At 34.7% G+C, this 13,655-nt stretch overlaps 1 protein-coding gene across 2 annotated transcripts in view; it reads left to right on the top strand.

Annotated features, from left to right (window-relative positions):
• Positions 1 to 276: 276 nt before the first annotated feature.
• LOC142984671 (uncharacterized) overlaps positions 277 to 13,655 on the top strand; it is a 35,131-nt gene continuing 21,752 nt past the window's right edge. For both annotated transcript variants that reach the window (XM_076132424.1, XM_076132423.1), the window contains exon 1: positions 277 to 614. In XM_076132424.1, coding sequence (XP_075988539.1) covers positions 554 to 614 — 61 coding nt within the window. In that variant the 5' untranslated portion in view covers positions 277 to 553. The remainder of the gene's footprint in view (positions 615 to 13,655) is intronic.

The following is a 13,655-nucleotide window of genomic DNA, read 5'->3' as shown; positions in this document are numbered from 1 at the left end:
TTTATAATAACACTGTTTAAGCTACGTTAATCGGAAAATAAATAGAAATCAATAAAGAATACCTACACGTAGAAAAACATACTATATTATGATCAATACATTACTAGAACTAGTAAATCAAAGGTGTTAAGATGGATGCACAGGGCTTTAAAAAGACTATTACCTATGCTCAATATTCGATGGAACAATCTGCCCTAGAACTTCTTATCGATATCGATATTAACAAAATAATTCTGTGCATCCTTACTAATCATTAATGAGATAATGACATTTCATTCGCGATCATTTCGTCTCGTTGTCAGGCGGTTCTCTGCGTCTTATCGCCGATTTGAACGAACAAAATAATTCTATCGGTAAAATTACTGCTGTCTTAAATACGTCACGTATCGTCGATAGCTGTTGAATATTAATCGATAGTGATTGTGTTAAAAACATGTCGTTAATCGTGCAGTGAATCGGTGTTTTTTATTCAGTCACCAATTATCATCTAGGTCCAAAGTGCGTGTTATAATATTATTTGGTGTTTTGTGTTTGTATTTGAAAAGTGCCAAACATGTCTTTGGAAGAGAAATTCAATGCCGCAGTCAACGTTATTCGGAGTTTGCCGAAAAGCGGTGAGTTTTTTTTTTTTTTATTTAGCCTAGTGTTGATAATATCGATTATTTGGTTGCGTTTTGTCTGTGGCGAGTTATTGCATAAATATTTTGCAGTTAATCTGTTTGTAATGACACCAGAAATGAGATGTGATGTAAACTGAATGCTATTATTATGTGGCATGCATGTGAATATATTAGGTCTAATGTAGTTAGTATGTAAGAAGAGGTTTGTAACCAAGGAGTTTCTTAATGTTTTTTTTTATTGTTTACCTGTGCACATTGGACTAATGGACTGACTTATTGCCCCCTATTAACACTTCTGTTTATACATTATGTTTTAAATAATTTAGTATGATAATCATAATTTATCATTTTATCCTGTTGACATCTATTTCTGGACCCTTGCAATAATTAAACCAAAGTTTAGTAATTTAGTATTGTAATTACTATCAATATTGTAATTAATTAGTGGAGAAAATAATTTTACCTTTCAATAGATAAATAACAACAGGCATGCAATAAAAATAATAATTTATAGCTTTTTAACACTCATGAAATGTTAGATTTCCTCATTTCTGTCTCAGCTTATAACAACTTTGCTACAAGGTTGACCAGTTGGATAAAAAATAAATACAATATGAATACATTTTAAGTTATTTGTATACAGTGACACTTTATGTGTAGTTCTGTTTATATTGTAAATGGCCTAGATACTTGCCTGTGTGAACTGTGACTTATAAGTATCATAAAATAACAAGGCATAATAAATAACTGGCTGTTTTGACATCATTAGATAGCTTTAGAATATAATATTTCACTTTTATTGCCAAATTAAAGTCTCAGATTCCCTATTTATATGAAAAAGCAACTGATATTTGATAATTATAGTTTCATTCATACTTAGTTATACATTTATTTAGACATATGATATTTTAAAAGGCCAGCTAACAAAATTAAATATTAAGCTACAACACTTAAATTATTGTTGTCAAAATTAAAAAAAAAACATCCTAATAAAAAAAAATTTTGATTTGAAAATGGAATTATATCTAATCACTTTTAATACCTCTATTTAAAAGCAGTCTTATCTATGGTATTATTAACTAAATGGAATTCCGAAATCACTTAAAAACTTTAACTTTTCCTCATAAGTTTTCAAGGTAACAGATTAAAATGAAAATGTATATAAATGCACATTTGATTAGTAGATTACAAAGTTACTGTAACATTACATTTAATTGCTTGTTAGATTACCATATTAGCATCAAAACGTAATGTGTGATGAGTGTATGATAATTTTCTAATTGTTTTTTATCTTGCCCTTATGTAAAGCAAATTATGTAATTGAAGAGTGTTTCCTTATTCATAAACTGTATGAAACAATATTCAGATAATTTAGTTATGTTACTTCCTGTTACCAAACATTTATAACACCCTTGTGATGTTTCCCATTGCGAGAGAGATAACCCTATAGCTTATTCTTCTATTAAAATGAGCATGATTCTATCTTATTTTGAGCAATGATGTTATGGTTTTTAAACCTGGTAGCACTTAGTAAATAAGTATTAGATTTCTTTAAAATATGGACCTAGCTACTTAAAAATAATAACTGTTCATTAAGTCCAGGTTGCTTCGTACAGTTATCCTTAACTGTTTAATAGCATTCTCTTTACATAAGATATTCTACATAAGTGCAGTATTATGTATTGATCCTACATTACGTTTGAAGTGTATAACAAATATTATTGCAAGCAACTATACCTAAACTAATACCTATTTGTAAATGTCAACAAACACATTAGCTATGGTACATAGTCTTTACTCTATGTATTTTCATAAGAACAAAGAAATGCACAATAAGTACCTAAATAGTATGAAATCCAACAAGCGTCATATTATAAGTATGTATGTATTTTCTACAGGCTCTTAATTCAAGCTAAATCAGGAATAGGTAGATCTTTCTTGTTTTTAGTTCAGTAAATTGCATAGGATTCAAATCCTGGACTTCTCATTCATAAACCATAGCTATGACTTTTGGACATCAGGGGAAGAGGTCAACAGTAAACTGTGCTATCAAATTACTTTACATGAATTTTTATTTCAAAACTCGTAAATAAAAATACCACTTTTACAAAGTCGGTTCAAAACGAATAGGCAACAATGAGTTTGCGAAAGCTAAACAAACAGACATTAGCACCAATAACAGCGTACTGCGACAATCATTACGGTATTGCGAAAAATCATTACCCCCTACTTTTTAACCATTGTGCTTGGCCAGCGTTTCTCAAGCTGTCTGCGGACCCCCTAGTGGTTATGAGTATGGCCGCCGGCCGGTCAGCCGTTTATTTATGGATATTTGAAATAATATAAGTGTAAGTGAGTCTCATAATCGTTGCACCTATTTATGACCGACTCTGTGTCGGTAGTGTGTGCGATTGTCGCGCAGAGGTCTTGGGTTTCAATCCCGAGTCGGGACAATTCGTCCCACCGGGGTTAAAGTATATCGAGAGTAAGGGTATAGAGAGTTACTGTGAATTGTGTACAACTTTAGCAGATTTTTTCTTTAAAGCATTATTTCGTTCGGAGAAAGTTTATGTTATTTTTGTTTCTGTTCTGTTATTAAGGTGGTCCTTGAATTTTTACAAGTCCGAACTATAAATGTTTGGATACGCAGTCCTAGGCAATAAAGCAGACCATAGACACATCGTTTGCATAGACATTAGCCGGTATCAGGCGGTAAAAGCGATTGTGTCATAACTTTCTCGCACGGTAATTGTCAAAGGCTTTTACGCAGTGATTAGACGTTAATTGTTTGACCAAATTACTGTAGTGACGCATAGGATTTTGGGTTCATCAATGATTGGAGAATACAACGATTGTATGCCCAATTTGTCAAGGCCTTGTCCAGAAGAGGTGAATACGCTGCGATTCCTGCGCGCGTATTTCGTGCGAACTTTGTTTCCACAAAGAACGTGAGCTACGCGCATATTTTCAAAACGCAGATCGATTCGCAGCGAATTCGCCCCTACTGGATACGGTATAAGAAGGAAAAAAGAATGCATGATTTTTTCGGGAAGGGAACTAAAAAGCATGAAAGTCGAAAAGACTTATTCGAGATATCTAGAAAAAGAGGATTGGATCGAGCCTGCAACATTTAATCTCCTTCTTCTCGACATGATCTGGCGTAAGGAAATATCAGCCTTAAGGAAAACTAGATTAACGTTTTCTTAAACAGTTTTAACAGAAGTGCAAGGTTGTGACTGCAATTTACCAGTAATGGCATTATTGTTATTTAATTATCTTAGTAATGGTTTAATTATTAATAATTACTCAGTTCTTGAAAGTGTGATAAAGATGTACTCAACACATTATAACTTTGTCTCTGTGCTTTAAAGGCAAATTTCTCATAAGTCCTCCCCACCTACTAGTTTCATGGAAACTAGCTAACTGTACAGGAGTTTGTAATTCTCTATTCTTATAGCCTGGTTTACAGGATTCCCACAGCACTAGTTTAAAACAACAAGACAACTTTAGATGCTCTCCAAGATACTTCAATTTTAACTTCTTCGGGCTATCATTGAGAATTTTTTTAAAAGAAAATCGCGTTTCTGCTCCCAAAATCCCCTTTTCTTGATCTATTACTAACATGTTTAAATCAGCTCTAGTCCTATCCATCTCAATTAAATATGATTAAAAAATATGGCGCCCGGCGGAACTGTAAAGAGGTGACGACAGTGCCCAGATTGTCCATTGTGTGTCGTGAGAAACATTCACAATGCCATTGTGACTGCGATTCGTCTTTGTTTTTATACCGGAATACTTGTTAGATCCTGACATTGAGGGTTTTTGCTTGCTGAGCCTTCGGTGGTAATTGGGATTAACGGTTATCTGAATGCATGGATTACCTAGCGCCATTCTCAACAACTTATCTCCAGTAAGGGTAACTGTACTATAGTTTAGTTACCTAGATATTTATGGTTGTAATTAAAACTGTATTTGTACTTTATATCTGTCTATATCTATTGTGTCCATTTTTTCCGTGTTATTGCAAACACCTAAATGAAAATCCTTAAGTTTAGATAGATATCGATGACATAAAGATTTGTCAGAAAGGTGACAAGGGCCTGGGTGATTTGGCGTAAACTCTTCTACTAACCTCCCAAACTGTCCCCAAGTTTGGGAGTTTAGTAGAAGATATTGTTATGGTAATAATTTGGTTAAAATTGAGGGTTTGGAATACTCGTCTCCTTAATTGTAAAGATAAGAAGGTCATAAGAAATCACAGGAGTCACATACAAAAGGCATTAGGAACATGATGATGACAGATGCAAAATCAGTTTAAGTTCTTGTTAAAGCTATATTTACTTTATTTTGAGGTGGAAACCATTGAACAAAATGGATTACCTATCGATAAACCACATTAGAATATCTGTTATCTACAACAAACAATTTGAGCAGCAACTGCGGCCCGTTCAAGTATTCTAATGACGAAGGATTCGAATAACGGTCGTATAATAATTTAATGTCGGCTCTCAAACCTTGGTTTACGACCTCTGTGATATAAACCCTTCAGATTTATAGCGATACTGAGCTTTAACTCAATTTTATAGAGGCACTTGGACGTTTTAGTGAAATCCTCATTGAAGTTTGTTTAGTGCGTAGTAATAGTTTATTGTTACGAATCTATACTATAAATATTATAAAGCTGAAGAGAGTTTGTTTGTTTGTTTGTTTGAACGCGCTAATCTCAGGAACTATTTGAAAATTTATTTCAGTGTTAAATAGCCTATTTATCGAGGCAGGCTGCAGGCTATATATCATCACGCTACGACCAATAGGAGCAGAGCAGCAGGAAAAAATGTTACAAAATCGGGTGAAATTTTGACCCATTCTCTCTTATGTGACGCAAGCGAAGTTGCGCGGGTCAGCTAGTGGAATATAAACCGCTGAACTGATTTTTATTAAATTTAACATCGAAATAGTTTGAAACCAGGGCTAAATCAGGCATACTACATTTCAGCATGTAACATCAAATAGACAATGAAAGATTTTGCGCTTTACCGACGGGTCTGGTAGTTGGCTAGTTGCATTGGACTGTCTTTAAGGTTTGAGTAGGTAATAGTGTGACGCACATCGCCATGTCTCGGGTTCGAAACCCGAGTTGGACAAAGTGCTATGGCTCTTTTATACTTTTGTTGGATTATTCTCATAGTAGTTCAAAATGACGTGCTCGATTTTTGCCAATAGGTTCGCCACCGTGTGATCATCAACATATTAAAGATACAAACTTAAAACTAGGTAATAATATCCCTGTTATTTAATTATGTAATGTAGCGACAGAAAGACTTCCGAACACCACTTTAAATGTAGTGACGTCTTCTTCGTAATTTGTTTATCGATTTTTCAAATACATGACGGCAATTGTATTTCGTTGAACCTTCACTTGCCTAGTTATATTTGTTTCATGTATTTTAATAGGAGTAAAAGAGACGGTCTAACATACTCGTGAACAAGAATAACCAAACGATTTCTCGATTACCATAGAAGAAATTTGACAGTTCTAAAAATATTTTCGAATACTTTTAAAAGCTTTTTTATTATTAAAAAAATACAGGTCTTTAACCTAATCAGCATAAGTCGCCGTAATCAGAGCGAAACGACTCGAGTTGCCGACTCTTAATTTAATTTTTTGTTAATAACTATTTATTTATGCAATATGGTAACCTTGTCTTTTTTTGTTGCGGCAATCCTTAGCTTGTGGAGTTTGTGGTTATTTCGAAATGTTACATGGAGACATTTTTAATACTAGTTTATGGTATACTTATGGCCGATTTCAACACCTCTGAATAAGATACGGGAATTAACGCGAGCACGGATTTTACCTTGAAATGCCTAATGTTTTAGCGCAGGTTGCACTCGCCGTGGTCGCAGGCTCTCTCTCTCAGACCTCTGAATAAGTATTGGATAGGTTAACAGTCACTTTATTCAGCGGACAAATTATCTGAAACCGTGATCTGTGAAACTGGCCTTAAATCTTATATTTTACTATTTACGTCGAAATATAACTTCCGATAAAAATGTCGATGTTATACTAAAGACAAAACATGGCGGAATTAATTAAATTCGTCGATATTTCGATGAAATTAACTGCCGAAGGCTTTTAATTATTGATGTGTTAATTACCTTCGTGTGGCTATAACATGAGGTTGTCATTGCTGTAAGCGTAAATAAAATACTAGACTTCTATTCCATAAGTAGATAAGAAATGTGTTCTGAAAACTATTATAAATAAGTTTGTTTGCAAAACCATGTAATTTTATCCGTTGCTGTCTCAATGCTGGGCAGAGGATTCTCCTCATCATGATCATGCTGCGCAAGAGCAGCTTGGGAACCTAAAGTCCTTTAAGGAACTGTTTAAAAACTATCAGGTAACTTTTGTCAATTGCATATTTCTAATGAAGAAGAAATGATTTCTAATGTCCAAGGAATTGAAAACATGCATAGAAAAAGTAAGAATATACAGTTATTTTTAAATATCTTTCCACATTCGCGCTTACGAAAACATCGAATAGCACAATACGACTACAAAGATGTAACCGAAAGGTCATCGAACTCCGCTGATTACAGTGATTGCAATTCGCTATGAGTTAATAACTAGACGTTCTTCTTACAATGGTTTTTACTTGAAAATCATTAAATATTGACACAGACTTAGTGCTCGGACCGTAGCTCGGTAACTTTAATCAGCGCTTACACAACGCTTTATGATGTTTTTTACAGGAAATCTCAAAGCATATTATTAGGACTAAACATCCATACCTAATACCTATCCTATTTTTTCTTCATGTCAAATTGCAAGGGTCATTCCTCAGTTTTTCTGGAGAAAAATCATCTTAGTGATTGCTTGGAGTTAGGAAGTTGACGTCGTAAAACTTCGTGGTGCTTATCCGTTGCACCGGATCATAAGACTGAAGGAATAGAGACTGTACCTGTATTATACACACACTTTGACACTAACAAAGTCCCACACCGTTTGCGGAAAACAAAACATCGTTTCAGATTATCTGGCCGCCATTGTCGTAAATCGGTTAGGAGGACGTCGTTAGTATTGAACGCGAGTAACCCCCGGTTTCTGAGTACATTTATACAGTTTATCTATGCAATAGCGTGTTTTTATATGAGTTCAAAGGCTATTGAAAATATAAACTACCGCTAAATGTACCTCAGAAACCGGGGGTAAGACTGTTGTCCTAAAGTAGGACAGTAATGTCTTAACTATTATCATAGCCTGCTCCTTTATTTACTCAGTCGATGTCCAAACGAGACGGGCATTACATAGGTTAGTTGCAAAGTTCTGTCGCAATCAGTGCATCGAGTGCAAACATTGTGAGATGAGTGATGCAAGTGCAAAGTGCATGGATATTAGACAACACACTGTGTTTTATTGACTGGAATACTACAGAATTTGGTCATACATTCATTGGTTAGTGGTCAACCAAGGGTTGAAGTCGTTCGAGCCCCGCGAAGACCTTTAACTTGATAAGGTTAATATAGATCTGCGAGCTTAGCTACTCAACTTTAGTTATGACAAAAACTGGCCCCTTTATACGAAAATTGCGCGAACGCAGGAGGATAAAATTTGACACACTTATCGTTTATGTGTAGGAGGAGAGCAGAACGCTGATATATTTTAATAATAATGCTTATAAAGTACATTAAATAAGTAAATAAAACATAACACATACTACCATACATTTGAAATTTGTCTATATACATAGAGCACTGAGAAAGACATAGAGTACTGCTTTATATGTTTACTGTGGTCTCACTAAACTAAAAAAAATATTTAAAAACTTACAATTTACATTCATAGACTCGAATTTCGACTACTGGGCGATCACTAGTAAAAATAGTTAATTAAAACTGTATAAATAACATAAACATTTCTATAAATAGTTTTACAGCTCTGAATACATTTCTAAACTCTCGTATTGTAAAAGTATCGTCGCATCAGCAACACGTTAAAATTGAAAGTGGTTGCAACCAGTTCCACTAACTGAAACATCGAGTTTAACCTGTTTTGTTCAGCGAGACGATTGGCCTGAACTTCATTACGGTATTGTAATAAAAGTTAAGATTACTAGAAAGACATACATCATATCGGTGATGTCTTCCAAAAAATTGTCTTATTTAAATTTAAAAAAGACAACTCCCGCACTAGGAATTGCTCTCGTGTCGCGGGGACTTTTACAAACATACAAACAGCGGACACAAAGTACAACCAGACCCGAAACAATTATTTGTGGATCGCACAAATAATGAGTGCGTGTGAGAATCGAACCCGCGACCTCCAGACTCAGTGGTAGTGGCGTGGTATATGTATGGATGTGAATGAAACAAGGACAGTTTGAGAGGATCATATCAAGTGAAGTTCTTTGGTGTGTCTGTACTTATGGAAGAAAATTGTGACTTTAGGCGGGCCTTACTGCTGGGTCTACCCTCAAAATTAGAGTGGGTTAGACCTTGAGTCCACAATTACGACCATTTCTGTGTGCTGATTTTCAGGCCACTACTGTATTTTATTTTTTTGAATAATTGCTGCTTCTGCCTGCAATGTCAACCTTGCTGTGTCCATATAGGGTCAGTGGAGGCTATGGAAACATGAATGGCGGGTATTTTACTGTTACTGGTCGCCCTTGTGTCAAAATGTCCAAATATGAGTAAAGAAGAAGAACAAGGGCTAGTTTTAAATAACTGTGCCATAAAATATTTGGCTCGATTTTAAACGAGGAAGTTATTTGTAGCACAGTCCGAAGTAAAATGTTTGATAATAATAACTAAGGAAAGGATAGACTCCTTAAAACTGAGAGTAACTAATATTCGACGATATATTTATTTATATTAGGTCGCGGAAAAAGTATTTTCGCATTATAGTATGTATGAACTTGTAAAAAAATCTCTTTGGCTTCAAGAATCACAAATGAGTACACGGTTCATTAGGTTTCTTTCAGTGAGCTCGTGAGGTAGCCAAATATCGAGCTTTTTTGTGTAGAGGAAAGGTTTTTTTACAAGCTTATTCTTTTCATTGTTCATTCTTCTCCCTTTAAAACAACAGACGAATTTCAAAAAGATTTAAACACAAAATAACATACTTCAACTATAAAATGATGCAAAAGTTACAATTTTCCCACCACGGACTCTTAAGACGTCAAATTCTGTGGTTTCCCTCCACCGCGGCGATCATCATTTATTTTGTGGTTACGTGGTTTCTTCGTGTTTGAAAACAACTATTACAGCAAAATAAGCATAATTTTATATTTAACTTATAATTTAATGTACCAGGAAGCTAGTTAAGTACATTGTCTACTTTTTAAATTGTTTCTGCAATTATATAAAGTGGCGAGAGTTTGTGATTGTCGCTGTGTCTCTTGGATACTAATGTTTTAGGAAGGCTCTGTTACAGCGATTTGTTGAAGGCCTGCAATATTTGTGATATAGGTAATTAGAAAATATTCAGATTATACGTCCAGTCGTAAGGACAAATCTAGTAATTGAAAAATCTTCGATTTGAATCTCATTTGGGCCAATAAATCCATATTTTCTGCCTAATATTCAATGTTTGTCCAGACTCCAGATAACCCAAATTTGGTTATTGAGGTCACCTTAAGGATCGAATTGTCAAGCCGTCAGTCGTCGACTTCTTGCAAGTCATGATAGTCCTTCATCAACTTCCGCAGCAACAGATTCAGAGTAGAATAGAGGTCAGCTAGAAATAAAAATATTTCTTAACTCATTCTTATTAGGATGGGAGTTGCCAAAAAATCCTCAGACTATAGGAACAACAGGCCTATAAAATGTTTAATTTGTCCAAAAACTGGCATTCTTTATTAATAATTGGTTGAACAAAAAACCGCACTGAATATAACACATTTCACTGAAATCGTTCGGCGTGTTCCCTTTCATTACGGAGCGGTCGGCGCCGCGTTACGTCACGACAATCAGACGGCATCAGATAATGATTACGTGACGGTAATCACTGCTCTCGAGTGCATTCTCGTTTATTGTGTAAGATTCTGTTGCATTCATTCCTTTGAATGGAAGGAAGTGGATGGAGATTGAGATTGATAAAAGCGTTGGGGAAGATCTTTGCCTTATGTTGCGTCGATAACTCGATAGAGGTATGATATATTAATTGGGAAATTTTAGGATTTATTTCCGGGTTATATATCAGCCTAGCAGTGAATACTGAATACTGAATACCAATGTTTTACATGGAGCGACTCTTATTTATACTTATTTTGGTCGAAACATTAAACAATTATTTATGTAGTAGTTGTTTGTAAGTAAATAGTGCATAATTTTGGAAGAACGTGGAAGATCAAATCTAATATCTTTATTGGTTCAGCAATATTGCTGTGAAACTGTAGACAGTGTCTTTAACTTTTATAACATCTAATATATAAAATTCTCGCGTCACAGTTTTCGTTGCCATACTCCTCCGAAACGGCTTGACCGATTCTCATGAAATTTTGTGAGCATATTGACTAGGTCTGAGAATCGGCCAGCATCTATTTTTCACACACCTAAGTGACACAAGAGATTTGTGAAAATGTAGCCATAGATTTTTTAATTCAAAATTCGGAAAAAGAAACATTTAGCTGTACTTACGTATTTTTTTAGTGTGGCAACTATTTTTGACTCGTGTCAATAAACTTAAAAATAACTTAAGAAACACTTAAATGTGTACACAATTAATGAATTACCTATTGTTTAAAAGGTTTTTGTTTAAAACGATTAATTAAGCAATGACCTTTTCACCTCGTTTTGTCCTTAGTTTAAAGAACTTCTTAATGAATTAGTTAGGGAAATAATAATTGTTCTCTTAAGACAGATAGAAGAGATAAAACACGGGTATTCTCATACTCTTAGAAAGGCACTGGCCAATCCAGCATTTTGGTTTAATTTGAATGTTTTTCGTGAATTTAACACTTATCGACCAAACGGTTTTGGGCTTCAAATGGCTTGGAGCTTAATTCAGACCAGGCATTGTGTGGAATTCATGTACTTTTTTGACTGCCAGTCTTTAAAATACTCCTGAAGAGTCAGACTTTTTGCTAGTTTTTGACCGAATGCGGAAGAAAGTAAAAAGTGAATGGCTGCGAAACGAAAATTGTGGAAAAGCAGTAATGTGGTTTATCAACTTTTATCATTTTCTTAGACTCTATGTATAGATATATTTTCGATATTGTACGCTCGCTACTAGTTTCTACGAGCTACTGTTATCATGTAGACGCTAATTGTATACCAACAATAAAGTTGTTCTAGAACACAATGATTGTGTTTAGTAAACATACACAATGGCTGTACAATGTCATTCATTGCTTAGTTGAAAGACAGATTTTATGTCTCACATTGAGGTAGGTCAAATTAAACGCACCTTCGTAAATTTTGTCAAATTACAACATTTCATAAATACGTTTAGAGGCAATTTTTCAAAATGTTATGTATCTACTTAAATAATAAAATCGGAAATCGGATTTGATCCATTTTGTGTCTCCTGATTCATATTTATTTTGTTAAAATATTGTTTGCAATAGCCAAGATCAGCCAAGATGTATTTAAAATGACAAAAGGCTTGCATTTTAATACATAGGTCTAACATAAACGGAGAAACATAAACTCATTTCGTATAAGTACCTACAGAAAAAAGTAAAAAAAATTGAAAATTTTCACTATAAAGTAAAAAATTAAAAAAAAAAAAAAAAGAAAAAAGTTATTGTATAACCTTTAACCTTCTACAAAAAGGTGGCGTCATAAAAAGCATCTGTTTCTTTTCATAGTATAAAAGCGTGTATAGAAATTATAAGGTGGGATTATCGATCGACCTTCGTATATAATGATGGTCATGATGACACCGCTCGTTACTTGTTAGAATGAATTGTACACCTGACTTGAATGATGAACTGTTCATCAGAGTACTTACGTTCTTTGATAGAAAATTTCGTAAACCAATAAAATGTTTAGTTGTATGTTAGTGGGAAAAGGTTTTATGGGCGCTATTTTAAACCCCCGTTCTCCCTGGTAATACATAGTGAAGTTTTAGATTAATCTCCATTTCCGTTAATAAAAATAACTTGCTATTTATTTAGTAAGCATTTATCATATCAAGTACGCTACATTCCTAAGAAGGATTAAAGTCAGGCAGTCGGCAAATACTTCAATAATATTTTTTTTTTAGTTATAAGTCTCGTTAAGTGACCAAAGTAGCTCGATACACGTTCATAGCACGTTGCCGAGAGGCGGTCCTTAATTTTAGTTAGAAGCATTTATTTAAATGTGATAAGGAGCATTCGTTTTTCAGCACCAATTTTGTGGTTTCAGTCTATTACCTGGATTAACACAGAGTACCCTAGGAAACTTATTACCTAGTCGAAGTCGCCTGCAGAAAGTAACGAAATTATAATGCACTAGAAGCCGCCCGCGACTTCGTCCGCGTGGAAACTCTTCCCGTGTAAATCCCGATCTCTCGGGAACTCCGGGATAAAAAGCCTATGTGTTATTCTGGGTCTTCAGCTACCTATATACTAAATTTCATCGTAATTGATTCAGTTAGTAGTATTTGCGTGAAAGCGTAACAAACATACATACATATCTACAAACATACATACTCACAAACTTTTGCATTTATAATATTAGTAGGATTTAACTTTGTGTTTTGTTAACTTGTTTCATTCAGGGCTATTTATATAGAAGTGAAGTGTTACGTCCTTCATAAAACTATTGCGCCAATTATGTATTTACTACTTTAATTTGTAGCTGATTATATGGTTAGGGCTCTTTCAATTTAGACGTTTCGTGTCGTACGGCTGCCGCACGTTAACCGTGCCGCTGGTTATAGCCCGCTGCCGTACCGCTGCGGTACGTTAGCCGTCCGACACCAAACGCCTAAATTGAAAGCGTATCTGACTGCCGTGCGTTTGTATGTTAGTGTTGTTTTAAATTCATGTGACAGCAGTGTAGCCATGGACTCTGACGAAGAAACAACACTGTTAGTGCTCC

Source organism: Anticarsia gemmatalis, chromosome 27, assembly GCF_050436995.1.
Source record: "Anticarsia gemmatalis isolate Benzon Research Colony breed Stoneville strain chromosome 27, ilAntGemm2 primary, whole genome shotgun sequence".
Lineage (NCBI taxonomy): Eukaryota > Metazoa > Arthropoda > Insecta > Lepidoptera > Erebidae > Anticarsia > Anticarsia gemmatalis.
This window is presented reverse-complemented; position numbering and strand designations above follow the sequence as displayed.